Source organism: Falco biarmicus, chromosome 9 (genome assembly GCF_023638135.1).
Source record: "Falco biarmicus isolate bFalBia1 chromosome 9, bFalBia1.pri, whole genome shotgun sequence".
In the NCBI taxonomy this organism is placed as follows: domain Eukaryota; kingdom Metazoa; phylum Chordata; class Aves; order Falconiformes; family Falconidae; genus Falco; species Falco biarmicus.
The window spans coordinates 56512717-56540544 of record NC_079296.1 but is presented as its reverse complement, the minus strand read 5'-3'; the positions used below and the strand labels follow the sequence as shown (position 1 = coordinate 56540544).

At 50.3% G+C, this 27828-nt stretch overlaps 2 protein-coding genes and 1 long non-coding RNA gene across 9 annotated transcripts in view; 2 read left to right on the top strand and 1 right to left on the bottom strand.

Annotated features, from left to right (window-relative positions):
- Positions 1–1288: 1288 nt before the first annotated feature.
- Positions 1289–23411, top strand: LOC130154746 (endoplasmic reticulum-Golgi intermediate compartment protein 3-like). Its single transcript, XM_056351144.1, has 6 exons — positions 1289–1436; positions 2205–2292; positions 3010–3046; positions 11919–12042; positions 17075–17229; positions 23080–23411. Exons 2-6 carry the CDS (start codon positions 2263–2265, stop codon positions 23100–23102), a joined length of 369 nt encoding a protein of 122 aa, XP_056207119.1. The 5' UTR covers positions 1289–1436; positions 2205–2262; the 3' UTR covers positions 23103–23411.
- On the top strand, positions 3614–6722 carry LOC130154747 (uncharacterized). Its single transcript, XR_008823849.1, has 3 exons — positions 3614–3839; positions 5209–5315; positions 6476–6722. It is a non-coding gene; the product is annotated as an uncharacterized LOC130154747 (long non-coding RNA).
- Positions 23412–26623: 3212 nt separating the features above from the next.
- Positions 26624–27828, bottom strand: part of ALDH18A1 (aldehyde dehydrogenase 18 family member A1) — a 36496-nt gene continuing 35291 nt past the window's right edge. For all 7 annotated transcript variants that reach the window (XM_056351133.1, XM_056351134.1, XM_056351138.1 and 4 more), the window contains one exon: positions 26624–27403. In XM_056351133.1, the coding sequence (XP_056207108.1) occupies positions 27222–27403 (182 nt within the window). In that variant the 3' untranslated portion in view covers positions 26624–27221. The remainder of the gene's footprint in view (positions 27404–27828) is intronic.

Here is a 27828-nt window from a genome sequence, read left to right as displayed (position 1 = left end):
TACCCAAATATCTTTCGCTAGATGGCAGCAGCGCTCCACCAACAGGGCCGGCTGCAGTGCCCATTTATATTTCGCTAGGTGGCAGCAGCGCTCCACCCACAAGTCCGGCTGCAGTACCCATTTTTATTTCGCTAGGTGGCAGCAGCGATCCACCAACAGGGCCGGCTGCAGTACCCATTTTTATTTCGCTAGGTGGCAGCAGCGCTCCACCCACAGGGTCAGTTGCAGTACCCATTTATATTTCGCTAGATGGCAGCAGCGCTCCACCAACAGGGCCGGCTGCAGTACCCATTTATATTTCGCTAGGTGGCAGCAGCGCTCCACCAACAGGGCCGGCTGCAGTACCCATTTATATTTCGCTAGGTGGCAGCAGCGCTCCACCAACAGGGCCGGCTGCAGTACCCATTTTTATTTCGCTAGATGGCAGCAGCGATCCACCAACCGGGCCGGTTGCAGTACCCAAATATATTTCGCTAGGTGGCAGCAGAGATCCACCAACAGGGGCGGCTGCAGTACCCATTTATATTTCGCTAGGTGGCAGCAGCGATCCACCAACAGGGCCGGTTGCAGTACCCATTTATATTTCGCTAGGTGGCAGCAGGGATCCACCAACAGGGCCGGCTGCAGTACCCAAATATATTTCGCTAGGTGGCAGCAGCGCTCCACCAACCGGGTCGGCTGCAGTACCCATTTTTATTTCGCTAGGTGGCAGCAGCGATCCACCAACAGGGCCGGTTGCAGTACCCAAATATATTTCGCTAGGTGGCAGCAGCGATCCACCAACAGGGCCGGCTGCAGTACCCATTTTTATTTCGCTAGGTGGCAGCAGCGCTCCACCAACCGGGCCGGATGCAGTACCCAAATATATTTCGCTAGGTGGCAGCAGAGATCCACCAACAGGGCCGGCTGCAGTACCCATTTATATTTCGCTAGGTGGCAGCAGCGCTCCACCAACCGGGCCGGCTGCAGTACCCAAATATATTTCGCTAGGTGGCAGCAGAGATCCACCAACAGGGCCGGCTGCAGTACCCATTTTTATTTCGCTAGGTGGCAGCAGCGATCCACCAACAGGGCCGGCTGCAGTACCCATTTATATTTCGCTAGATGGCAGCAGCGCTCCACCAACAGGGCCGGCTGCAGTACCCAATTATATTTCGCTAGGTGGCAGCAGAGCTCCACCAACAGGGCCGGCTGCAGTACCCATTTATATTTCGCTAGATGGCAGCAGCGCTCCAACTATCGGGCAGCGCATGCGCAGAAACGACGTGACGCCAAAGGGGCGGGGCTTCCGGCCTCGTACGTTTGGGCTACGCATACGGCCCCGGAAGGTGGGTTCATTTCCGGCCCGCGCGGCGCGCTGGAGTGGCTGTGGGGGTGCGGAGCCTTCGCCGGGAACCTGGAAGAGTTTCGGGCCGGGACGTGCGGCGGCGCGCTGGGTGAGCGCTCGGGCTGAGGGCGGGCGGGGGCCGGCGGGCAGCGGCCGAGTGGGGGGGATGTGGCGGCCCGGCGCTCGGCCGCGGCAGGGAGCGCCTGGTGCCGGCGGCGGGCGGGCTGAGGCAGGCGGGCGGCCCGGCCCGGGACCGGCGGGGCTGCTGCCGGTTCTCGTCTCCCCGGCAGGGACGGTGGTCAGCGGGCTCCTCACGGGGCTGCCCTTTTTTGGGTGTTGGTTTTTTTTTTTTTTTTGTCTCTCGGAGCCGCGCCGCTACCTCGGCGAGGAGCGGCGGCGGGGCGCGGGAGAGGGGTCGGCCATCGGCGCCCCGCCGCCCACCCGCCGCCTCCGGGCTGCCCGGGCAGCCGCCGCAGCCGCCGCAGCTCTGCGCGGGGCTTTGTCTTTCCCCCAGCCGCTGGCCTGAGCCGTGGCAGCCGGCTGGGGCTGCCGGCCCCCGCGGGCCGCAGAGGCTGCCTTGGGGCCTGCGGTAACGCTGTCGCGGGGTGGGGTGGCTCAGGAGCCTCTTCCCGCCCCTGGGAGCGGGCAAAGGCAAGAAAAGAAAGCCGGTAGCAGAATCCCCACCCGTCGCCCCCGACTGCTGATTTCTCCGCAAGCGTTTAACCACCGGGATGGGCTGGGAGGCAGCAGCTACTCAGGTGTCTGGCTGATCTTGTGTCGTGACAGTCAGCTCCGGGTCCGGAGCAGCCGAGGGGAAGAGGCCTTTTGATTTGCTTCCCAGTGAAACGGGGGTCTTTTGTTTTTCCTTTGTCCCTAGGTTCGTCTGGAATTGTACATTGACAAATCAAGGGGAGCGGAACCGAAGGTCAGTCGAGATGTTACTTTTCCACGTGTGCCTTGTGCTTGTGAGTCGGACTGCTGACTACGGAGGGATAACCTTTGTACTTGCCGAGGGCCCGCGAGGCTCCGTGTGCCCGCTGCTTCCGAGTGCTGCGCTGCGGCTCGGGCAACGGCCGGGGAGGAATTGTCGGTCCCTCGTGGTTACGCAGCCGGGCCTGCTAGGCGCTTGAAGCAGCGCGTCCGGTCGGGCAGTATTATTTTTCTAGATTGTAAATGAGCCTGAGGTATAAACCCACTTACGTTTCCGTACGGCGGTGTACTTTGTCAGAGAGCTCAGATGTACTGATGGAGCTGGCACAGAGTTCCCTTGGGACTCCAGATTTGACTGTCTTGTTGAAAGGCTCCAGAGCCTCCTTTGAAAGTCGCTTGACAAAGCACAGCTTTGCCGTGATTTTTATACTGGAATTCCGACTGTAATGCCAATGCCACGTGTTAGCCTTTCTCCAGCAGCTATTAAAAGCAGAATGAGCGTTAAGAATCTGATTACCTTTTAACTAAATTCAAAACAAAGCTGCGGGGTGAAGCGACTGGAAGCGTCCTGCCAGTCTGACGTGGGTATCGCTGCCGTGCGTGTTTTCTGCCTGTCTACTGATCGCCCCTGCCTCTTGTTGTGCCCCGGTAATTCCTCTGGGGAAGGCGTTGGGCTCTGACTGCAGCGCACCCCGACTCCCTCCTGACCCCTGCGAGACGTGATCGGTGTTTGCCTTCCTCCCCTTTCACAGGGCCTCGGCTGTTGCGTGCAGAGAAGCTGTCAGCCTTGTGAGAGAGCATGCAGCCGGCAAGCGCATCGTGGTGCTTCGGTACCGAGCTGAGACCGCAGGCGTCCGTCTTTTGTTTGCGAAAAGGGATCGCGAGGAAAGGTGCTGACATTGGAGGGGGAAAGGTGGCGGGAGAACAGGTAGGAGGCAGCTCTTTCAACCGGTTTTAGGCTTAACTCCTGTGTTCCTGAGCAAGGTTCTGGGCTTCGAGGGGTTTGCTTTTGGCTTTTTGCCTTCAGCGCGTCCTCCGTCACCGCTGTCGGCGCGCGCTGAGCTGCGGCTCAGGGGACTGCGGCGATACAGACTGTGTGCGTGCCAACCGTCCTCCAGGCTATAGCTGTATTCTACCCTAAAAAAAGCTTTCCGTGATACTATGCTTCCGTTAGGACGCAATTTTCTCGAGTTCCCCCCACCTCAGGGTGATTTTCCCACACCCCTAACCCCAACCCCTAAGCCCACCTGCAACACCCCATTTTCTCCTAGGCTTTTAGGAGTGGCCTGAGAGGTGCTTGCAGGGTATTCCATTTTGCCTTAGACAGCTTAGGAGACCAACCACATGCCTGGAGATCTGTATCTATCCTTAGGCTCCTAGTGGGATTCACACAAAACCAGTATGTGTGGGCACGTTCTCCTAGCAGCTCGGTGTCTTTTTGCTGTTGCAGAGGTGATTTCCAGGCGGAGCTGACCAGTGGGGTTCTCTGGCTGAGGGGAAGACCAGCAGTCAGCTGGTGGATGTGCTTCTGGAAGAAATAGCAACGGGAGCTCTAAGAGAGGGAAATGGCTTCCCTGCATGGGTATGTGGAAGCTTTCTTCACTGCTTGTTTCCACTGAGATTAATTGGTAATAAATACCCATTAGGAAGGTGGGAGAATTACTTTCGTGGCCGGTGTCTTCAATGTTCACCTTCTTCTTAGTGTAAACACTGAAAACTTTAAAGCCAGGGAAACTCAGGTGCACTAGAAAAGCTGAAACGGTGAGCATACTGAAGACATAGCTGAAGTAGCCACACTTTACAATGATGCCACGTGAACCACCGGACATGCAGGTATTTCTAGTGGGCTCGAGCCCCTGCTAATGCTGCGCTATACGGCCAAGCCAAAGTAACAGCTTCCTGCTGCTGAAAAGCCTCATCCTCCTCCCCTCTCCCTGCCCCGGTACTGGTGGCCGTGACCGGGAAGTGTCCAGCAGAGCAGTATTTGGGTTTTCCCGGGTTACTTCTCTGCTGACGAGATTAATGCAGACAAGCGCCAGAATGACTAAGTAGCAAGACTACATTGTAAGGAATGACTGCTTCTTGTGGCATGAGGAAGTTCATTCAACTCACAATGTCCCATTGCACCGTACCCCAGCACATGGGGGAAGCAGGCAATGATACAGGGACAAGGAAGCGTTGCAAGAATTCTTCACGTCATACTAAGCACGACTGTATCCAGAGGTTCTCTCTGGGATAGAGTAGCATTTCTTTGATCCTTCGACATCTTTTCCTCAGCCTTTCCAGAAGCTTGAGCCGGTTTCCCTGCCATTCCTGAAAGGTATTTCCAAGGAAGATCTTTCCTTTTCTGGTTTTGTTGGGCAGAACCTCTCAGAGAGTCCCATTTTTTTTCCACCCTGGAGCACTCGAGACAAGTTGCAAAGGTGCTGACAGATGTGTTTTGTAGTACTGCGAGACCCACACAAAAGACCTATCCCTAATATAATCCCTAAATCCCTAAAACAAATGTAATCCTTAATTAAATCTCTAATCCCTAAAACTTAAGTAACGTCAGTTTAATTCTTTGAATAAGGATAAGTTGTCAATGAGGTCTTCAGTGCTGTACCTGCTTGCATCAACTAGTTCTTGGATTGGCTCTTTCCTTTTCAGGAGAATGGGATTAAATTAGGGATTAAATTAGTTTTATAAGACTAGCTAGGTTTATCAGACTTACAAAGCTGGAGTGCCCACCACAAGCTCTAACACCTGAAGGCCCTCTGCAGACAATGGCAGTGCAAGCTTGTGCCTTTTCTGTGATGGGAGTTTTTCCCATATTCTTTCTCTCTATTTCCACTTTTCACGTGGAAATTCCATTTCTAGGAGAGCCGCGTTATTTTCGTGCACGTTGAGAGGCAGCTCCTGTGCAGACCGGAACACATGTTCGGTGCTAACACAGCTGTAATTTCTTTCAGGAGGAGGCGGGGAGCGCTGAAGCTTTCGTGGCCAAGCCCCGGAGCCAGGATGTCAGGGAGAAGCAGGAGTATCTGAGCCAGCTGAAGAACAAGCTGGGAGATCTACTGTAAGTATGGAGGGAAGGGGCTGATGGGGACAGTAGCTCAGGACCGCGCGTGCAGAGGGAACCCCGCAGTGGACGCGGTGTGCGTGGCCAGCGCAGGCCTCCCTGCGCTACAGGGCTGTGCCCGTTGCAGTGAATGCCGAGACCTGGCTGAGCCCGGCTCTGCGGAACACTGCGAGCAGCAGTCCCCGACCCAAAGAACTTTGGCGTGGCAGACAGCGAGCAGAGATCAGTTGTACCACTAATCCACTTCGGTACAGTGCTCCTCTGTCGCGACGGAGGGAAGACACAGTCACTCAATATGAGTGATCAGCAGACTTCGTTTATTGTACCTTACAGTCACCTTTTATGCCTTGTTATAATTAGCTCATACGTATTACAAAAGTTAAGCTCATTATTGGTGAGTTGCCTAAATATCAAGCCCACCCCTAGTTTCTCTTCTGTAGTTATCTGTTCCCACCTGCAACATTCTTTTCCCACCGAAATCTTCCTGTTATTGTGTAACAAGAACAGCCAAAGGCAGCGTATTTGTGCTTTACTTCAGATAAGCTGAGAGCGATGCGCATTTTTGTCTAGCCAGCTAGACTATGTTTATGTGAACTTTTTCAGCTAGCCAGTTATCCACACTCCTCAGCTCTCCAAAAATAGTGGTAAAATCCTGTACATCTTCAGAGACTGGTTCTGAGGAGTGGGAAGAGCAAATAGGACTGACAACTGGTGCAAATCTGAGAAATAATTCCACCTCAAAACAAGAGGCAATTACTGCATTGAAAAAAAGTCTGGTGCCACACCGAGCACCGAGGAGAACGCCAGAGGTGGGCAGGTGCCTGTGAAGTGAAATCCTGTCCAACGTGGGCGCTGGATTAGCAAGAAGTACAGTTCTGTAATAAGGGATATCAATGCACAATAGAGTGAAATTAAGGTCTTCCCACGTTATCATGAATCTAAGATTTCTTAACTTCCGGTCAGTTTGACGTTTAGCATTCACCAGTCTTTATTGCACATTTGTTTAACAACGGGATGCTAGTAGAGGCAGAGATGACTGTATCAAAAGACATCTCTGCTCTGCATTTCGGGCAACATGGATTCTCAGTGTGACACAAGTAAGTAAATGTTCTTTTCACATACCACAACGTAATGGTGACTGTGTTGTTTTGGAACAGAGAGGGGAAGGCAGATGATCTGAAGACTGCTTTCTGTGCGATTGATCCCGGTATCGACGATCAGACGCTAGATACCTACGTTGACCTGCCGGATCAAGAAGATGTGCCTGTGGAAACTGCACTCGAGAGGCTGCTTGCTGGATATGCGAGACGAGTAGGGCCCTCGCCCAGGGAGGGAAGCACGACAGGCTTTGGAGGGGAGGAAGGAGACTTCCAATAATAAGAATAAATGGACTGTTTGATCTACGGGTTTGGGTGCCAAGCCGAGAGTTGGAGTTACTGCGTTAAATACTTCTTCCCATTGCATATGGAGGTACAGCTCGTAAGAGCTGAGTGGGTGGGCTAGCTTGAGGTATCGGAAGCACTTTCATCTTAAGCAGCACAGCACTCCGAGACAATTTTACAGCCTCTGCAGAGTCATTGTAGCTCAGCAAGACCTGTGGTGGGAGGCTGCCTGATCCCCAGAGAGAGGCTTCACACCCCCGGGGCGCCGAGGCACTTCAGGGTGTCAGGCGCTCTGCTTGGTGACACAAGAGCTGTGCTCCACAGCCATTGCTGGAACCTGAGAAGCCACCGTCAGGCTCCAGGCTGCAGCGTGGCTGCTTTGGCCCTTGGCCCTTACAGTCCCTTGTCTCAAAGAAAGAGGGTTTCAAAGATTCCTTTGCAAAATAAGGTGCCGGTTGCAAGCAAAAGGTGAGGTCAGCCCACACGAAGTCTGCTATCATGTCTGTCCCCGAGGAGACTTTTGTCTTGGTGTGGCTGCTGTAGTCCAGTATGAAATCACTCAACAGACGTTCAAGTGCTGCCCCATGAGTAGATTTAACCAAACTCTGAGCTGCAAAAGTCATCCAAGCATAGAAAAACTGAAATCAGTCCCTTGCGTCAAGGAAGGCACCACGTGCCCTTTGGTAACTTTACTCAGTCGTCTCTACTCTTGGTGTCCGCTTTGCCCTGCACATAGCCCTCTCTAGGGAGGGGAGGGAGGGTTCTGGAAACTGTAGGAAAACAGCTCTGCTGTGGTCATGCCTGAATTGCCAAGTAACTGGAGCAAACCTGAGAAGCAAAACCCTTTCTTTTTCTTGCGATGTAGGCATATAAAAAGTAGAAATGGGTAAGCTGAAACCCAAAGACACCTTCCTGATAAAGCACTAGTTTTGTAAGCTTGCCAAAACTGATTGCATTTGTAAAGCGGGAAGGCACCACAGCTGGTGTGACACAGCATGAGCCACCCAGAGGTACGAGGCCCTGGGGCTTTCTGCCTTAATACTAGAACCTGGTGCAAGGCACTTCCAACACAAGTCACAAAATAGCAGGAAAGGAGCTCCACCAACCGGGCGGCTGCAGTACCCAATTGTATTTCGCTAGATGGCAGCAGCGCTCCACCAACAGGGCCGGCTGCAGTACCCATTTATATTTCGCTAGGTGGCAGCAGCGCTCCACCCACAGGGCCGGCTGCAGTTCCCATTTATATTTCGCTAGGTGGCAGCAGCGCTCCACCAAAGGGGCCGGCTGCAGTTCCCATTTATATTTCGCTAGGTGGCAGCAGCGCTCCACCAACAGGGCCGGTTGCAGTTCCCATTTATATTTCGCTAGGTGGCAGCAGCGCTCCACCGACCGGGCCGGCTGCAGTACCCATTTAAATTTCGCTAGGTGGCAGCAGCGCTCCACCAACCGGGCGGCTGCAGTACCCAAATATATTTCGCTAGGTGGCAGCAGCGCTCCACCAACCGGCCGGCTGCAGTACCCACTTATATTTCGCTAGATGGCAGCAGCGCTCCACCAACCGGGCGGCTGCAGTACCCAAATATCTTTCGCTAGATGGCAGCAGCGCTCCACCAACAGGGCCGGCTGCAGTACCCAAATATATTTCGCTAGGTGGCAGCAGCGATCCACCAACAGGGGCGGTTGCAGTACCCATTTTTATTTCGCTAGGTGGCAGCAGGGATCCACCACCAGGGTCAGTTGCAGTACCCAAATATATTTCGCTAGATGGCAGCAGCGCTCCACCAACAGGGCCGGCTGCAGTACCCATTAAAATTTCGCTAGGTGGCAGCAGCGCTCCACCAACAGGGCCGGCTGCAGTACCCAAATATATTTCGCTAGATGGCAGCAGAGATCCACCAACCGGGCCGGCTGCAGTACCCATTTATATTTCGCTAGATGGCAGCAGCGCTCCACCAACAGGGCCGGCTGCAGTACCCATTTATATTTCGCTAGGTGGCAGTAGCGCTCCACCAACAGGGCGGCTGCAGTACCCAAATATATTTCGCTAGATGGCAGCAGAGATCCACCAACAGGGCCGGCTGCAGTACCCATTTTTATTTCGCTAGGTGGCAGCAGCGCTCCACCAACAGGGCCGGTTGCAGTACCCAAATATATTTCGCTAGGTGGCAGCAGCGCTGCACCAACAGGGCCGGCTGCAGTTCCCATATATCTTTCGCTAGATGGCAGCAGCGCTCCACCAACAGGGGCGGCTGCAGTACCCAAATATATTTCGCTAGGTGGCAGCAGCGCTCCACCCACAGGGCCGGCTGCAGTTCCCATTTATATTTCGCTAGGTGGCAGCAGCGCTCCACCAACAGGGCCGGCTGCAGTACCCAAATATATTTCGCTAGGTGGCAGCAGCGCTCCACCCACAGGGCCGGCTGCAGTTCCCATTTATATTTCGCTAGGTGGCAGCAGCGCTCCACCAAAGGGGCCGGCTGCAGTACCCATTTTTATTTCGCTAGGTGGCAGCAGCGCTCCACCAACCGGGCGGCTGCAGTACCCAAATATATTTCGCTAGGTGGCAGCAGAGATCCACCAACAGGGCCGGCTGCAGTACCCATTTATATTTCGCTAGATGGCAGCAGCGCTCCACCAACAGGGCCGGCTGCAGTACCCAAATATATTTCGCTAGGTGGCAGCAGCGCTCCACCAACCGGGCCGGCTGCAGTTCCCATTAAAATTTCGCTAGGTGGCAGCAGGGCTCCACCAACCGGGCGGCTGCAGTACCCAAATATATTTCGCTAGATGGCAGCAGCGCTCCACCAACCGGGCGGCTGCAGTACCCATTTATATTTCGCTAGATGGCAGCAGCGCTCCACCAACCGGGCAGCGCATGCGCAGGAACGGCTTGACGCCAAAGGGGCGGGGCTTCCGGCCTCGTACGTATGGGCTACGCGTACGGCCCCGGAAGGTGGGTTCATTTCCGGCCCGCGCGGCGCGCTGAAGTGGCCGTGGAGGTGCGGAGCCTTCGCCGGGAGCCTGGAAGAGTTTCGGGCCGGGACGTGCGGCGGCGCGCTGGGTGAGCGCTCGGGCTGAGGGCGGGCGGGGGCCGGCGGGCAGCGGCCGAGTGGGGGGGATGTGGCGGCCCGGCGCTCGGCCGCGGCAGGGAGCGCCTGGTGCCGGCGGCGGGCGGGCTGAGGCAGGCGGGCGGCCCGGCCCGGGACCGGCGGGGCTGCCGCCGGTTCTCGTCTCCCCGGCAGTGACGGTGGTCAGCGGGCTCCTCACGGGGCTGCCTTTTTTTGGTTGTGGTTTTTTTTTTGTTGTCTCTCGGAGCTGCGCCGCTACCTCGGCGAGGAGCGGCGGCGGGGCGGCCCCGGTGCTCGCTTGTGGCGGCGGCGCCCGGGAGAGGGGTCGGCCCGCAGCGCCTTGCCGCCCACCCGCCGCCTCTGGGCTGCCCGGGCAGCCGCCGCAGCCCTGCGCGGGGCTTTGTCTTTCCCCCAGCCGCTGGCCTGAGCCGTGGCAGCCGGCTGGGGCTGCCGGCCCGCGCGGGCCGCAGAGGCTGCCTTGGGGCCTGCGGTAACGCTGTCGCGGGGGGGTGGCTCAGGAGCCTCTTCCCGCCCCTGCGAGCGGGCCAGAGAAAGAAAAGGCAGCCGGCAGCGGAATCCCCAGCCGTCGCCCCCGACTGCTGATTTCTCCGCAAGCGTTTAACTACCGGGGAGGGCTGGGAGGCAGCAGCAGCTCAGGTGTCTGGCTGATCTTGTGTCGTGACAGTCAGCTACGGGGCCGGAGCAGCCGAGGGGAAGAGGCCTTTTGATTTGCTTCCCAGTGAAACGGGGGTCTTTTGTTTTTCCTTTGTCCCTAGGTTCATCTGGAATCGTACGTTGACAAGTCAAGGGGAGCGGAACTGAAGGTCAGTCGGGATGTTACTTTTCCACGTGTGCCTTGTGCTTGTGAGTCGGACTGCTGACTACGGAGGGATCCCTTTTGTAGCCGCCGAGGGCCCGCGAGGCTCCGTGTGCCCGCTGCTTCCGAGTGCTGCGCTGCGGCTTGGGCAACGGCCGGGGAGGAATTGTCGGTCCCTCGTGGTTATGCAGTCGGGCCTGCTAGGCGCTTAAAGCAGCGCGTCCGGTCGGGCAGTATTATTTTTCTAGATTGTAAATGAGCCTGAGGTATAAACCCACTTACGTTTCCGTACGGCGGTGTACTTTGTCAGAGAGCTCAGCCGTACTGACGGAGCTGGCACAGAGTTCCCTCGGGACTCCAGATTTGACTGTCTCGTTGAAAGGCTCCAGAGCCTGCTTTGGAAGCCACTTGACAAGGCACAGCTTTGCCGTGATTTTTATACTGGAATTCTGACTGTAATGCCAATGCCACGTGTTAGCCTTTCTCCAGAAGTTATTAAAAGCAGAACGAGCATTAAGAATCTGATTACCTTTTAACTAAATTCAAAACAAAGTTGCGGGGTGAAGCGACTGGAAGCGTCCTGCAAGTCTGACGTGGGTATCGCTGCCGTGCGTGTTACCTGCCTGTCTACTGATCGCTCCTGCCTCTTGTTCTGCTGTGGTAATTCCTTTGGGTAAGGCGTTGGGCTCTGACTGTAGTACATCGTGACTTCCTCCTGACCCCTGCGAGATGTTATCGGTGTTTGCCTTCCTCCCGTTTCACAGGGCGTGGGAAGGCCGGAGAGACTGGAAGCCTTGGCTGTTGTGTGCGAAGAAGCTATGAGCCTTCTAAGAGAGCATGTAGACGGCAAGGGCATCATGGTGCTTCGGCACCAAGCCGATATGACAGACCTCAATGTTTTTTGTGAAAAGGGATCACCAGGAAATGTGCTGATGTTGAAGGGGGAAAGGTGGTAGGGGAAGAGGTAGGAGGCAGTTTTCAACCAATTTTAGGCTTAACTCCTGTGTTCCTGAGAATGGTTCTGGGCTTTGAGGGGTTTGCTTTTGGATTTTTGCCTTAAGCGCGTCTACCTTTCAGGGTAACGCTTTCTTGGAAGTTGGAAACTGTCCTTCTTGAACACCAAACCAGACCCCGTACCTGGGAGGGCCGTTTAGCGTGCTGCACTGTGTGTTTTATTCCCTGTCGGTCACTTGACATTAGCTGTACATGCTCTCTCGGTTTGGCACTTCGTTGCCCTGCTGGCTGAAAGATTCTGTCTTTTCACTTCCTCAGCTTGCCACAGGCCATAACAAACGTGTGTTCATAGACCGCTTTCCTTGCTCGCTGCTTTCAGATTTGAGCATCGATGCCATGGACGGAGCAGGAGAGCCTCAGCAGGACGTCGAGCACAAGCCGTTTAAACAGCGCTTGGATAAAGCTGCCAATCGTGTGACTCCAGAAGCAGAGAGAGAGACACGGTAAGATGCTATTCTGCCATTCTTGGATGGATGCTCTCATAGTCTTTCCATTACCGTATGCCTGCCATGAGATTCATGGGAACAAGGGACGGCTGAATTCACAGCGTTTTAAACACCACAAACTATTGAAAAGTTTATAGGACGCAAGTCTATTACACTGGCAGATCAGACAAGCTTCTGGGTGTGTGTATATACATTATACTCGGTACTTTTGCGAGGCAAGTCTTTGCCTGGTCCCTCTGAAATTGGGACAAGGACTCATTGATGCATTTCAGGAGCAAAGCTGCTGAGTGAATAGGCTTTTTCTACTAGAAATCAAGCAGCTGCTCTGGCAAAACTTGACTTTGGTTGCATTTTTAAATCCTAGGAGGCTGAGAAACGGGACGAGCTGGTTAGAGGAAAGAGCCTCTCTCCAGGGAAGGCTCCGCTGACTTGACCCTTAAGCCTAAACTTGTGTCTTACTATGTTTGCTTTGTGTGTGTTAATGCATACCTGATTAATAGATTTCAGTTGATTTATCAGTTACAAGTTGGAGTAAGTGGTCCTTGGCTACATAAACCTCTCCTCTGTATTTTTTGACGTGTTATGGCTTACTGTTCTAGTTCAATACAAACCGGGAACAATTCTGGTAGTGTTGCAGTCTAACGGTAATACTGCAAGACTTGGTCTTTCTAAAACGTGAGGTCCTTGTTATCTGTTCTGGGAGATAGTGTCGTTTTGTGTATTGGCATGAACTAAACTTGCTGATTTGTTGTAACTCAGATTTAGCTTTTCTGTTCTTAAAGCTGAAAGGCTAAACTAAGCTAAGAACTGAACAGTGGGTAGGTATGAGACCTTCTCCTGGTGTCACAGAAGTGAGGTGATAGCATTCTTACTGTTGTGTCATTTAGCAGCCTTTCTGTATTCGGAGGCTGTGGCGTGACAAATGTAATGTCTGGGGTCAAACCCCGCTTTTTGTACCCAATTCTCTGTTTCCACATATGGGCCTTCTGCCTTACTTGTGTTGCCAGCCTCCACTGGGATTACTAGGTCTGAACCGGTTGCTCTTGCTCATTATATTATCAATGGAGAGGAAGAGAAACTTGCAGGGAGCAAACAGTCTCATCCAGGAGAGGCATTTTGAAAGCGATCAAATTGCATTGCATGCAACGAGCAATTTCTTCTGCTGTCTGGAAAAAGGATATGGCTAGTTTGATTTCCACCACACGTGTGGCAAGTTAGATTGGAAGTGTCCACCCACCTTTGTGAAACTCTATGATTATCAGTTTCTGTTAGTAACACTTGATGTTCAGTCAGTTATTTAAATGGCAACCATAGCAGTATTGTCTGGTAAAGGAAAAATCCACACAGACGTGGTTACCGCTGGGCTTGCTTTAGTCATGACTCAGAGCTGGGCCACCACCCCAGTGGGTGACAGAGAACCAAGGGATACAGCGTAGGTTATATACGCTTATCAGATCATTAGTCAATGTCTGAAGTTTTTAGGAGTTTCTTTTGGTCCTGTGAGTTCTGTGAATCCATCACCTGACTATGTCCCAGTTGATTCACCTGCTTGGTTCCAGTCTCTGCCTCGGTTCCAAGCTCCTCCTTGGATCGTGATCTTCTTTCTGCCTGCTTTAACTCACACGCTCCTTCAAGCGCGCTTAGTCTTTGAAAGAGCAGTTCCTATTCACATGCACCAATTTTTCCAAAACCGCCTGTGTTTCTGAAAGCACCTGTGTCCACAGATTGATCATCTGTTGCTTCTCTGTTCTCCCACTGATTAACTGGACTGGGTTTTAAACCAGCCTTGGATTAGGGCTATGCTAGGGACGGGGCCTGGTTCTGCCACTTAGCTGCTTCGGCACTTTAAATTTCTTAGTTAAAAATACATTTTATTTAACATTAACCTTAAATTTAGTAAAGCATACCTAAATATTATGGAGTAGTATGTGGAGGCTTTTCCTGATCATAGTTACATTCAAATAGTTAATAGCTTAATGATTTCTATGGTAGGTTGCATTCTGTGCTGGGATGTCATCTCATTAATTTCCACTGGATGGCGATAGAGGATTGAATTTTTTTTATTTTTATTTACTGTTTCGTTTCCTTTTAACATGGACCGAGTTTTCCAGCGTCATGTGTCATATCTGCATGCAAGTCGAGGACCATGTTAACAGCACAAAACTTTGCATGTGGGGTTTTATGTACTGCAGTTTCTTTATAGTATCTAAGCTGTGTGCAGTACCTCTGGGTGCTCTCTGAGACAACTCGACAGGCAGCTACCGATTACATTCAGAACGCTGTTACTAGCTGCTGTATCTTGAAAGACTCCGTGTGTTGTACAGGTGTTCTTCAAATGGCAGGAATCATGGCTTTGACAAAGCGTAGGAATTATTAAGCTGCATTCTTCCTGACGCTAACCTTTAGTGTAATTACAGGATCAAAACCCGTACTGGTTGAATTCTTAATTGTACTCTCAACTTGTTTGAATGCTGTAAGCTGTAGAAAGTAAGTCTCATACAGTGGTTTAAGAATGGGTATATTTTTCTAAAATTTTTTATTTGTTTGATCATAACTACCATAAAGTGAGGTTAACGATTGATTTTCATGCATATTTCGTACTTCCTAATTAAAATCTCTTTTTTTCTGTGGCTAATACAGATGTCTTAAATACTCACTTCTGTCCACCTGCTATACCTCCCAATCTCAACAAAGAGGGTCCCGATAACATTTTGTCCCCTCAGCAGTGTCTGACTTATCACCTGCCCCGGCCTTAGTTATCCAAGAAGCCACCTTTTCAAGGCTTGTAAGAGGGTAGTGCGGCGGTGCCTAGACAGTGATCATTAGAGGGCTTTTGTAATCCAGCAGACTTGGTCCTGTCCTTCAGGATTTGTGAGTGAAACAGCCTGGTTTTAAGGGGCCTCTTCCAATAAGAACCCATGTTTCTGGAAATTTTAGACATGCCATTCCTTGGCTCACTTATTCCAAACTCCAAAGTTTACAGACCTTTCGCATTTGTTTTGGGTTTTGGGAAAACAAAGGTCCTGTTTGAGTTTTCTGGAGGCATGTCTTGCCCTTTGGCAGGTTTCAGCTGTCACCGGCTCTCATCTCCTCTGTTAAGAGTCCCTCTGCAGCCTTCTGCATTTAAGAACATAAAACTCTGAGTTTGTGCCCCAGCTGTACTGTGGCTGCGCATGCGACACACAGGTGGCACAGACACTTGCAGAATTGTAAAATCATGACAAAGATAGAAATTCCTTGGAGATTTCTAGTAAGCCAGTGGTTAATGTGTGTGCATTGTCAGCATCGTTGTACTGGAGAGCTGAGTGTCAGTTTTCCACTTGGGAGATTCCCAATGTGATTTAGTTTCACAGCAATATATAACTGTGTTCCCTACATATCTTGGGACAGGATTATGTGCTGTGCGCTGCTGTCTGCTATTTAAAATGTTATTTGTGTAACAGGTCCTGTATCGGTCGCAATTTGCTGTTTGGGTCTGCTTTAGACAAAGTTTAAACAAAGCCTTTGTGCAAGTAACAGCTGATTGGCACTCTGGCAAGGCTTACAGGTGGCTGGTTCTTTCAATGGAGGGTGTTCTTCAGATGGCAAATGCTACTCTGCTTGTTGATCTTATTTTGCAGCTCAACAGGCCCTGTGCATTCTTTCAGGTGAGCTTCGGGTGCAGGATGCGCAGATTCTGATACAAAATCATTTCCTTCATGTGTAGAACAGTTTCTGTGCATAGAGCAGAAGTACAAGATAGTGTTTCTAGACGTGCCTCGTCACTTTGAATCCTCTTTTATCTTAGAACTGGGGAAAGAAGAAGAAAAGGTGTTTGATCCAAATGCTTTGGATGCTGATCGCTGTGAAAGCTGTTACGGGGCAGAGTCAGAGGACATTCGGTACTTTACATCTTCTTAGTCCTTGAATCGATACAGTTAATGTGGCATACATGTTGGAGGTTTTTTTCCAAAATGTCTGTGAAGGTCCGTACAGTGAAATCCTCCTGGGCACCTGTTCAGAGAATGGTGAGAGCTGTTGTGTTTTAGTACGCCTGTGCTGCACTCACGATTGTTAAGAGCGTGCAGAGTTAGGTTGTCTGTTTTGTCTGCGTGCCTGTTTAAGGGCAGTAGCACAAAGATTGTATCTTAGCAAACAGAACCTTTTCTGGGATTACTTGGTGTCCAGAGGGGAGCTGTGTAAATTATTTCACTGTTCTGTGAGCTGTCTCGGAATAAAACCCGGTTATGGCTTTGCCTTCTCGCTTCTGCTGCAGGGTTTGCATCCTTATGGGAGCAAAGACCAGACACCTATCACTCACACAAATGATGGGTGTCATTCGGTGTTTCTCATTCCTTCTACCTGCAAATTTGTGTAAGAATGGATTCGTGATAGTCCACAGGTTCTGGACTATCTGTTGCTATTATTGTCTCTGTAGTAACTTAGTTTGTAACATCTGTCAAGTTGCATCCTTCCCCAGAGATGTTTCCATCTTGAGGGATTCATGATTCCCTTTTTGTTTTGTCCAGCACAACATGGAACAGAGGCAGACAGTTGTTTTTTCTGGTGAGCGCAATAGAGACTCTGGTGAGTCCAGAGGTAGAAGAGCAATGCAGAAAGTTTGCCGTTAACCTTGCCTCCGATGTTTGCAGTCTTTCCCTAAAAACAGAGGAAGGGAGGAATAGAAACAGGTAGATGCTTTGTTCACATGGGGAAGTTCCAAGCTGCTCAGAACTGTGGGAGACTTCCCACAGAAACAAATGTCACTTCTGCAGCAAATTTGTTTGCCAAGAATGGACTTGGCTGTCTAAATGGACAACTAAAGCCCTTTTCAGAATTAAGCACTGCATTAGAACAGCTTGCATCCTTGTGCCAAAATCTCAAAAAGTATGTCAGGAAGCTCAAGCTCCTTCAGGAGCATTAGACCACCTTTCAGTGTCCAGTTCCTGAAGTTTGCTGCTTTGAAATAAAATCCACCCGTGATTTGAGTCCTGAGCTGGAGTCTCTTTATCGCTGTAAAGATGATAAGATGATGTTTGTGCTCTTGCAGGTGCTGCAATACTTGTGACGATGTCAGAGAAGCATACAGGTATCGAGGCTGGGCCTTTGAGAACCTGGATAGCATAGAGCAGTGCAAGAGGGAAGGATTTAGCCAGAAAATGGAAGAGCAGAAGAACGAGGGCTGGTTTCCTGGAGGTCAGCAAGGTGAGAGATGGGTTTTGCCGTGAGCCTGTTGCATGGTGGTGATGAGCATCAGAAGGCACAGTCAGGGCACTCTGCTCTTTTTTCCAACTTTAAGTGTTCACAGGACTGTAATAACCCCTGGGCTCAGGAAGGTACTTGTGCCTGTAGAGGGGTTCAGTAGGAGGGTCAGGAAAAGGGTGGGAAGGGGCTAGTTCTCTGTTTCATGAGGTGGGCTGGCTGGAGAAGCTTAGCTTTTTCTACCATCTAGCTAGTGAGTCATCTTACCGAGGTTTCTGGAGGGGGAGAGGCAGCTTCTCTGAGGTGAGGTTGTCCCACCTGCCCTTCTAGTCTCAAAACAGAGACCACCGGTGGGTGCTGGAGATAACAGTAAGCAACAACTTGTCAGCAGAGGTGCTGGAGGGAGTGAAATGTTCCCTTCTTTAGAAAACCAGTGGAAGCAAGACTATTGGAGTTGTCAAGGTTGAAGATGCTTAAAGAGATGTTTTTTGCAACTGCTGTATGAAACTGTAGTACAAGATACACCAGATGACTATGTAACTACCCTGTCATTTGTCAGGTTACCGCGCTCAAAACACTTGGATGTGCAGGTTGCGTACCCAAGTACATTCTAGCAGTCAGGCCCAGGGTAATTTTTTTTTACTACTTTATTTCAAAATCTGGAGGTTTTTTAACATTTTTGTGTACTATTCCTGGAGACAACATCCTTTATTTCTGAAAAACAAAACCAAACCCAAACACACCCCACCCTTTCACTCATGAAGCCAGACTTCGTGTTTTGAACATCATCATGAGTGCTGAACCGTTACAGAACCCTTTGCCACAAAGTGTGGTGAGCAGGAAAGATTCAAAGGGGAGTGCTGTGGGTAGCAAGGGTCCAAGGGTGGGTGTCACTAGGGAAATTTCTGGGGGCCCTTGTTAGGCACTCGGACTTTTGCATGTCTCCATTCTCATTGGGTCTGCAGTTAACATATGCGATAGGTTTGCATGGACATTCAAAGGTGTAATGTAGCATGTGAGCTTGATGCATTGAAATCTTCCAGGGAAGGGTGTGTATGATTGCTAGCGGGTGTCAGGGAGGACTGACACCTAATATCCATATCCTTTTCATGTTCAAGGTTAAAATTTTAATAACCTTTGTCTTTTGGGGGATTTTGGAGTGTGGGTTTTTTTTTGGTGGTAGGTAGGTTTAGTGCTTTATTTTTGAACAGGGCTTGTTTTCATGGATGCATACATAGGACCACTCTTGTTTATTGTATTAAGGGTTTTCTTACCCTGCCTGCTCACCCTCCCAGTTACTTTCTCCACTCTGTTTCTGTGATACCTTGTGATACCTTTTGATATTTCCTACAGCAGCAGTTATTTCCCTCCCAGTAGACTTGATTCCTTCTTCTCATTTTTATGTCCGCTGAAATACTCTGCGTAGAACAGTTGTTGTCAACATCGGTAGGTGATTATGGCTTTCCACATGACTGCCTGTGAGGAAGAGGGGAAATTCGTATCTCTTTTAGGACAATGTTTGCTGGTATTGTCACCCATGACAATGAGTTGCTTATTGTCTATCTTATTCAAAAAAAATTTGAAAATCCAACCGCCGGTATGACTGCTTTGTTTATATAGATTCAGGCCTTTTAATGAAAGATTACTGTCTCCTGCAGGTAGCTGAAAATTTCCATTTTGCACCGGCAAAAAGTTTCCAGCAGTCTCATGTTCATGGTAAAGTATTTCCTTTTCCTGCTTATTGTGACCTTTAGCTTCCAAGCGTTTCAGACCATTTCCTTTGAACATCTTTGCATTGCTATCTGTAGTAACAGCAGCACTGCTTCAGGGGGGAGGACATTGCTGAAATTTTGTTAGAGATGTTTAGAACTATCGGGAACGAATAGAAAAGTGTTTTCTGAAGGTGCTGCCACATGGGTCTGGGAGAACATGGGGGAGAATGTGTCTGGGCAGTCTCTCGGCCTCACTTGTTCTACAAAACTTTGCTGCCCTGCTGTAAAACAACCTCAGGTACGGTGTTGGGTCCAGGACCTGAATATCAGTATCTCTGGAAGGGATGTTTTGGAGAAAAGCTCTTGAGAATTTCAAGGCAATTCAGAACTTTCAGAGTAAAATTTCAGTTGTGAAGGACTTCAGCTTCCTCAAGTATATATAAATGCACAGTGGCTGGAATGACAGTGGTAGTTTACAGAATTGTAGAATGGTTTGTGCTGGAAGGGACCTTTACAGGTGCCCTAGTCCAGCCCCCCTGCAGGAAGCAGGGGCATCTTCAACTAGATTGATTTAAAGAATCATTCACCAATATTTGAGTGAGTGGAGGTTATCTTTATTCAGCAGCGCTGGGTGCATGGGGGATCGCTCCACCAAAGTCATGCACCCCGAGGGGATTTTTCAGTCCCCTCTTTATAGAAGCAACTCATGTCTATTCATTAACTTTCTGGGAAATCGTTTACATATTCATTACAATTCCGGGAACTGATTTACATATCTCACTAAGTTAGTGACCATGATTTAAGTCCTTGTCTTTGCCATGTTGTATAAACAACACAACTTGGGACCAGATAGCCTTTTTAAAGATGACAAATCCAAGGACTTAGCAATTAGTACATCCATCATGTTAGCAATAAGGGTCCTTGGACGTTTCCCAACTTTTAGATAAACATAAGTACATCATCCTTTAGATAAGTGGCACATCATTCACCGTTCATTCCCCGCTTTTCTAGTAACTTTTGCAAATTATTTTGCAACTAAAAAAAATCATTATGCCTTATGATCATTCTTTGACAGCACCAAACAAAACATTGAAGTAATACACATATTATTCCTAAAACTATTACAGTAAGTATTATAATGAAAGTATGTTTTAACCATTCCAAATTAGGTAACCACGAAGTCAGTTTGTCCCATATAACTTTAAAACTCCGTGATAAATCATCTTTAGTAATTTCATGCAGTATCTGCACCTTGTTCCATATCTCATGAATGTCTGTTTAATCATTCCATCCATCAGATTGGGAACAAGTATTTTGCCCTGGGTCTCCAGGACATGCTCCTCCTGTCTTGTTTGAGCTTTCCAGTGACAGTTATTATCACTTTTAATAAATATTGTGGTGGTTAGGCTTAATATTTGTAAATCAAATCTGGGACCCAACTCATATGGTTTATTATCAAATAGGCAATATCCTCCACCATCGTCTGGCTTTTTCCAAAAGTCTGGCCGGGTAGTCCATTTGTCATCGAGATAATTCCAGTTTTGGGAGGCCACCCCATACAGGGGTGTTATCAAGACTCCTTTAGGAAGAGAGGTACATAGCCAGCATTCCTTAGCTTTCGTAGCATTAACAATCATTTGCAATGTTTGAAGATGGGTATTGTTTACCCATGCTTCAGTTTCTAATATCTCTACAACAGTAACAATTAACATCAGAATAACTTTACACAAATGTCCCTGATCCTTTTTGACAGTCCATTGTGTCTCCGGAGATTTCTTTATGATGGGTAGTCGGAATTTTTGCAAAACTAAGGGCAGTGCCTGCGTAGAATGGGGCAGACGTGTAGGGGTGTGGTTTCCGGCAGTGCATGCGCATTACGAAATCGCCTTTTAATCATGCACAGTGGTGTTTCTGGCAAAACTAATGGCAGCGCATGCGCAGAATGGGCTTGACGCCACGGGGCAGGGTTTGTGGTTACGTATGCGTATTACCAAATCCATTTTCACGTATGCATAGTATCGTTTTTGGCAAAACTAAGGGCAACACATGCGCAGAATTGGCTTGACGGCTAGAGGCGGGGTTTATGGCTACGTATGCGTATTACAAAATCTGGTTTTATGCACGCGTAGTAGTGTTTCTGACAAAACTAAGGGCAGCGCATGCGCAGAATCGGCTTGACGCCTAGGGGCGGGGTTTGTGGCTACGTATGCGTATTACAAAATCTGCTTTTACCGATGCCCAGTAGCGTTTCGGGCAAACTAAGGGCAGCGCATGCGTAGAAGTGGCTCGACTGCAACGAAACAGGTTCTCGTCACGCCAACGGTAGAATCGTTCCCGCGCGGAGGACACGCGTTCGAGCCCCGTGGTGTGGTGACAGTTTTTGGTTGCCAGATGGCAGCAGCGCTCCACCTACCGGGCGGCTGCAGTACACAATGTTTTTCGCCAGATGGCAGCAGCGCTCCACCACCCCTGTGCTGAGCATGGGCACGGTGAGCACGGGCAGAGATCTCAGCCCAGTTTACACCACCGGAACCACGGGAGCTGCTCGCTGCGACTGCAGGGTTCACGTTGCTCTGCCCTTTTCCCACTCGCAGCCCAGGCATTAATACTTATTGCCTCCGTATGCAAAAGCACCCACGTGGCTCAAGCTGTTAAATCATTTCCGTATGATGCATTCCAATTTGCTGTGGGAAATAGGGGTGCTTTTGCTCTGTTTACATGTGGAAGCACGTTAGTAACAGCAATTTTAAATATATTTTTTTTAAATAGAAGAGATTTTGCAGGAGTGCACTTTTTGAGAAGGAAAAAGTGAGTGGTGTGAATGTGTGGCTTAGGAAAAGCTCATACAAGGTTTTCCCCTGCACAAGTAAGCCATTATGAGCTGTTGCACGATTTAACCTCTTGAGTTCATAGCCGTTCCCTGTGACGGGAAAGTGAGGTGTTACCAGAATGAAGGGGTGCAGAGTACACGGCAGGGCTGGAAGGTGGGACAAGGGAGCGGGGTCTTTCCTCCGCCTGCCTCTCCCCACCCCCTCTCCCCCAGGTAGCCGCTCTCGGCACAGCCCGCACCCCGCGGGCGGCCCCCGCAGAGACCCGGGGGTCGGCAGGCTCTGAAGAGCCCGCGGCGGCACCGAGCCCCTGCCCGCCCCAGCGCAGACCGGGAGCCCCAGCCCCTTCTCGGCTGGCTCCAGGCCACGCTGCCCGGCGGGGCGGGGCCGGCGGGCGGGGGCGGGGCCGGCGGCAGGGCCGGCCCGGCCCCGGAAGGTGTGTTCATTTCCGGCCCGCGCGGCACCCTGGGGTGGCTTTGGTGGTGCGGGGATTCCCCGGGAGCCTGGAAGACGTTCGGGCCGGGACGCACGGCGGCGCGCTGGGTGAGCGGTCGGGCTGAAGGGCGGCCGGGGGCCGGCGGGCGAGCCCGGGCGTGGCCGTCGGGCAGCGGCCGGCTGGGGAGAACGTGGCTGGCCGGCGCTCGGCCGCGGCAGGGAGTGCCTGGTGGCGGCGGCGGGCGGGCTGAGGTGAGCGGGCAGGCGGCCCGGCCCGGGACCGGCGGGGCTGCTGGCGATTCTCGTCTCCCCGGCAGTGACGGTGGTCAGCGGGCTCATCACGGTGCTGCCTTTTTTTTTCTCGGAGCTGCGCCGCTACCTCAGCGAGGAGGTGAGGAGCGGCGGCGGGGCCCGGGAGAGCGGTCAGCCCGCAGCGCCTTGCCGCCCCCCCCCGTCGCCTCCGGGCTGCCCGGGCAGCCGCCGCAGCCGCCGCAGCTCTGCGCGGGGCTTTGTCTTTCCCGCAGCCGCTGGCCGGTGCCGTGGCAGCGGGCTGGGGCTGCCGGCCCCCGCGGGCCGCAGAGGCTGCCTTGGGGCCTGCTGTAACGCTGTCGCAGGGGGTGGCTCAGGAGCCTCTTCCCGTCTCTGGGAGCAGGCAAGAGAAAGAAAAGAAAGCCGGTGGTGGAATCCCCACCCCTCGCCCCCGACTGCTGATTTCTCTAAAAAGTATTGCAAAGGGCAAGCGTTTAACTACCAGGGAGGGTTGGGAGGCAGCAGCTCACATGTCTCGCAGATCCTGTGTCATGAGAGTCAGCTCCTGGGCCAGAGCAGCCGTTGCTTCCCAGTGAAACGGGGGTCTTTTGTTTTTCCTTTGTCCCTAGGTTCATCGGGAATTGTACGTTGACAAATCAAGGGGAGCGGAACTGAAGGTCAGTCGAGATGTTACTTTTCCACGTGTGCCTTGTGCTTGTGAGTCGGACTGCTGACTGCGGAGGGATAACTTTTGTACTTGCCGAGGGCCCATGAGGCTCTATGTGCCCGCTGCTTCTGAGTGCTACGCTGCTGCTTGGGCAATAATTGGACTGTAATGCCAATGCCACGTGTTAGCCTTTCTCCAGAAGTTATAAAAGCCTATAAAAGTGTAAAGACTTTTGACCCATGACACTCTCTTTACCCGTGAGACCAGAATAAAAGTGCTATGCTGGGAAATGCACATGACCTCTTTTTTTGTTTGTTTGTTGTTTGGGTTTTTTAATGCTGAAGGAACCGAGCAATCTCTCTATCCTTCAGGTAATAATGGATACTAAAAATATGAACAGTGTGAACCCATACTGAAATAGTTGCCGTGTAGTCTGAAACAGGCTTTGTAGCTTTTAACGTGACTGAAGAAAGATGAGGGAGACACAGCCAAGTCTGTGGGAATCCGCTGCAAATGGAAGATATGGGCTTTGGATGCAATCAGGAAAAATACAGCCCAAGTCCAATTAGGATCAGCTGAGCAAGGGGTAGGGTGTACAAGGGTGGCTGGCCATGGACGGTGGGGAATGGGTTCTGGAATCCTCCCATGGGGATTCATGTGGTGACCCAGTGCAGTAACTGGGGAGGCTGGCACAGCCCAGTCGGCTGTGCTGTGTGTTTTATCGAGCTGGGAGCCCCGACATCCTAGGTCCTTGGACTTGGCCAGTTCATTGACCAGTGCTGAGTGTGTCTCTGTGTGTGTCTGCTTCTCCCTAAATTATGCACATTCCTTCCTTCTATTTCAGAGAGCTGTATCTCTGGGCTGTACTTGTCAATAAAACTAAATTGAATGGATCTTTTATCTGGCTAGTTACTCCCCTGGGTACCAAATCACAGAGAACTCCTCCCTGCTCACATATAGAAACTAAAGGGGGAAAGCGTGCGGTGTGTATGCTTGCATTGAAAACAATCTGCATGGTTCTCCATCCATCAACCAATGCATTAGGGATCACTCCTTGTATCTTCCTCCTCATTGAGACCGGCAGTTGTATTGCACAGAGAAACAATGAGGTATCCGAAAATGTGTTCAGCTGCTAAGGGAAGGCCCATAGTCAGGAGGCAGATAAATACACCAGAGAAAGCAAACAAGAGAAAGAAGGGAGGTTAGGTAAAACAAACGAGAGAAGTGTAGCAGAGGTGAGGCTCCAAGTCTGGGGTAGACATCTGACAAGTGAAAGGGACTCGTTACATAGAGGCAGCAGTGAGAAAATTGGGTGGTTCATGCTGTGCTGTGCTGAGGATCACAAAAGCAGTTTCCCCAGAGCCTGCATTCAAGAAACGAAAGTTCAAAGCCAGGGATGTTTCCATGTTTTCCATGGTTCACTTCCATGTCATTTGACTGAAAAGATTCTAAATTTGATAACTTCTACTGTTCAAAGATGTTCAGATCTTTTTAAGTCCATTCAACTGATCCCTGCTTGAGATAAACATGAATGGGTCAATTTTCCATTTAAACAAAATTAAACTCAAACCCAACCATTCAGAACTACAGAAGGGTGTGTTAAGAGGAGGTCTCTCCCTAAAGAGGAAAGTGAGGATCAATAAAATCAGGGAAGAGCTGGCTGAATCTTGTCACTCTGCAGCTCTACAGCTAAGTAAAGCATAAAAGGATGTATGAGACAGAGGATGACTTATAGAATCACAGATTATCTCCAGTTGGAAGGGACCCATAAGGATCGAGTCTGACTCCCTGCTCCTCACAGGACTACCTAAAACTAAACCATATGACTAACAGCATCATACAGATGCTCCTTGAAGTCTGACAGACTTGGTGCTGTGACCACCCTCTCAGTGAAAAGCCTTTTCCTAATGTCCAATCTGAACTTCTGCTGATGCAGCTTCATTCCATTTTGTTGTGTCCTATTGCTGGTCACCAGAGGGATCAGCACCTCCCCCTCCACTGGCCCCCTTAAGGAAGCCGTGGACTGCAATGTGGTGACTGCAATAATGTCACCCCTCAGCCTTCTCTTCTCCAAGCTGAACAAACCAAGTGACTTCAGCTGCAACTAGTAAGCCTCACTCTGAGACCTTTCACCATCTTGGTCACCCTCTTCTAGACACACTCTGATAGTTTGATGTTCTTCTATTGAGGCGCCCAAAACTGCATGCAGTACTGAACGTGGGGCCACACCAGTGCAATGTAGACTGCTTGATGCATCCCAGGAGCCAGGGCACACTGTTGATCCGTATTCAACTTGCCATCAACCCAAGCCCCCAGATCTCTTTCCACTGGGCTTCTCTCCAACATCTTGTCCCCCAGTTTGTATGTATAACCAGGATTATCCCATCCCAAGTGGAGAATCCAGCACTTGCTCTTGTTAAATTTCATAATGTTGGTGATTGCCCAGCTGTCTATCCAGGTCTCTCTGTAAGGCCTCTCTACCCTCCAGGGACTCTGCAGCTCCTCCTAGTTTATTATCATCAGCAAACTTAAAATTTGCACTCGATTCCTGCATCCAGATCATTTATAAAACCATTGAAGAACACTCACCCTAAAATTGAGCTCTGGGGAACCCCACTGGAGACTGGCCACCAGCCTGATGTAACTGCGTTTACTGTAACTATCTAAGCCATTTCTAACTCCTCCTTCAGCAGAAGTTTCTGGCGATATCACTGTTTCCCCCCCCAGTTGATTCTAATGACATGTTACATGAGAATAGTGTGTATACAAGGGCAAGCTTGCTGCTGTTGGCACAGCATTTGGGGTTTTTCTAAGACAACGGGAGGGGCTTTGGGGAATGTTCTGGAGTTGGGGCAGACTATGGACTGTTTCAGTGTTGGGGCTTGTTCAGGGGATCATTGGGGGCTTTGTAGAGGATTTATGAATGGTTTCAGAACTTTTAGGGGCTGCTTGAGGGGGAGAAGTATGTGAGGCGGAAGGAGGGAGGTTGCCTCAGGGGGTCTGGGGTGGGGGAGCACCCAGAGGGATGCTGAGTGCATATGGGTCCCGTGGGCAGAGGACATGTGGGACCCAGTGCTGCAGGCAGGCTTGTGTGGGGCGAGCAGGGCTGGGGAAGGCTCCAGGGAAGCTTTAGCTGGTTAGGGAGGCACTCGTGGTTCAGGCCAGGGAGGCCTCCAGGTACCTGGAGTGTGGAGGGGGGCATCTGTTTTTGCCTGTCTTCCTGCTTGTCCAGTAATGCCTCCCTGGGTAACTCTCTTAGCAGGCATCTATCGCGCCTGATACAAAATGTTCATACATCTGTTCCACTGGGCAGTTTGAACCCTCCTGGTGACTTGCCAGCAGCCTCGGGTAGAAATGCCACAATTGCAGTGTGGCCCCACGCCAGGGCTCGGCCTGCCCCCCCGCCCTCCCCCCAGCTGCGAAGTAGTATTGCTTTTGGAGGAGGGGCTGTGGAACATGAAGTTTTATTTTTCTTCGGTTTTATGTAAACCTACGGTACAAGTAAGTACCAAAATCCATGTAGCAGTTGTGCTATTTATCTACAATAGTCAACAATACAAAGAAATTAGATATAAAGGGTTTCTTGGACAAAAGCTTACTTTGGAACATCTATTCCCTTAGCATAAGAGGGATCAAATACACAGTAAGTGTAAAGCTTTCCAGCTTTCAAGAGCTGCCAGAACTGTAAGACTGAAGAAAAAAACCACTATCATGTTTGTCCTCCAGAACAGATATTTGAATAAAACTTAGGAAAAAACTTCAAACAAAAAAAATTATATTCCACCACCAAGCATGTTTGCTATAGGGAGCAGTGGGATAAAAAAAAGAATGCAGCAGATACAGGTAACATAAGGAAAGATTTAAAGTATGTTTTGAAGTCTGGGAAAAGTGAGGTCAGTTTGCAGATACTATCTAAGGAAACAGAGGCGGGGCGGGGGGGGAATCTCAGATGGGATCACTTTGGATTCATGGTACTGCACAGTAATGTAGAACAATGTTCCTGAAGATGGAAAACAAGCTCTCTCCCCAGAGAGCACCCTGAAGCCTGAACATCTTCAGGAAATATTTATACCCCTGGGTCTTCCCCCCAGAGCTCTGATGTCATTAGTTGGTATTTCTCTGAGGGAGAGGGAGGCTCTCATGAAGATACTTCATGCTCCCATGCTCTGAGAAGTCAGAAACAACATGATTGTCCCCCCTCAGCAACCACTTTGTAGTTAAGAGTCCTTCAATTCCCACTGGTCCACGTGCATGAATACGAGACGTGCTAATTCCCACTTCAGCACCTGCAAAAAACAGGCAATGTAGTTAATCCTCAGAAGATGTTCCCTTCATACTAAGCAGTTTTGCACACTGACATAAAAACAGCTGCCTGCTTTTCAGTGACCTGCCTTTCTCTGCTCCTCTCCAAATGCTGGAAGTTATGTCTACTTGATTCAAAAGTTAGAGGAGCTTAACTATTACATTATAAATTGTAATGTTTATACTTCCGGCTGCTACAGTTACTTTTAAAGAGAAAGGTGCAAGAGAGATAGGTGTCTATTACATGGATCTTAAACTTGTTTCCTGAGGGTTTAATCCTTTTTGAAAGGAAAAAACCCTAAGCTAAATTAGTCCAGATGGTGATCTTATGTCCTTTTTTACCATATTGAGGAGATATTGCAAGACCCTATCTAGAATTTTTTAATCACATGGAACACCAAATGTTTCC

Excerpts from the sequence above, each read along its gene's own strand:
- LOC130154746 (XM_056351144.1), top strand. The coding sequence starts at position 2,263 with ATGTTACTTTTCCACGTGTGCCTTGTGCTT. Across the intron at positions 3,047-11,918 it reads GCAGAGAAGCTGTCAGCCTT|ATTTGAGCATCGATGCCATG; the intron begins GTGAGAGAGCAT and ends CGCTGCTTTCAG. Across the intron at positions 17,230-23,079 it reads GTTTCCTGGAGGTCAGCAAG|GTTCATCGGGAATTGTACGT; the intron begins GTGAGAGATGGG and ends CTTTGTCCCTAG.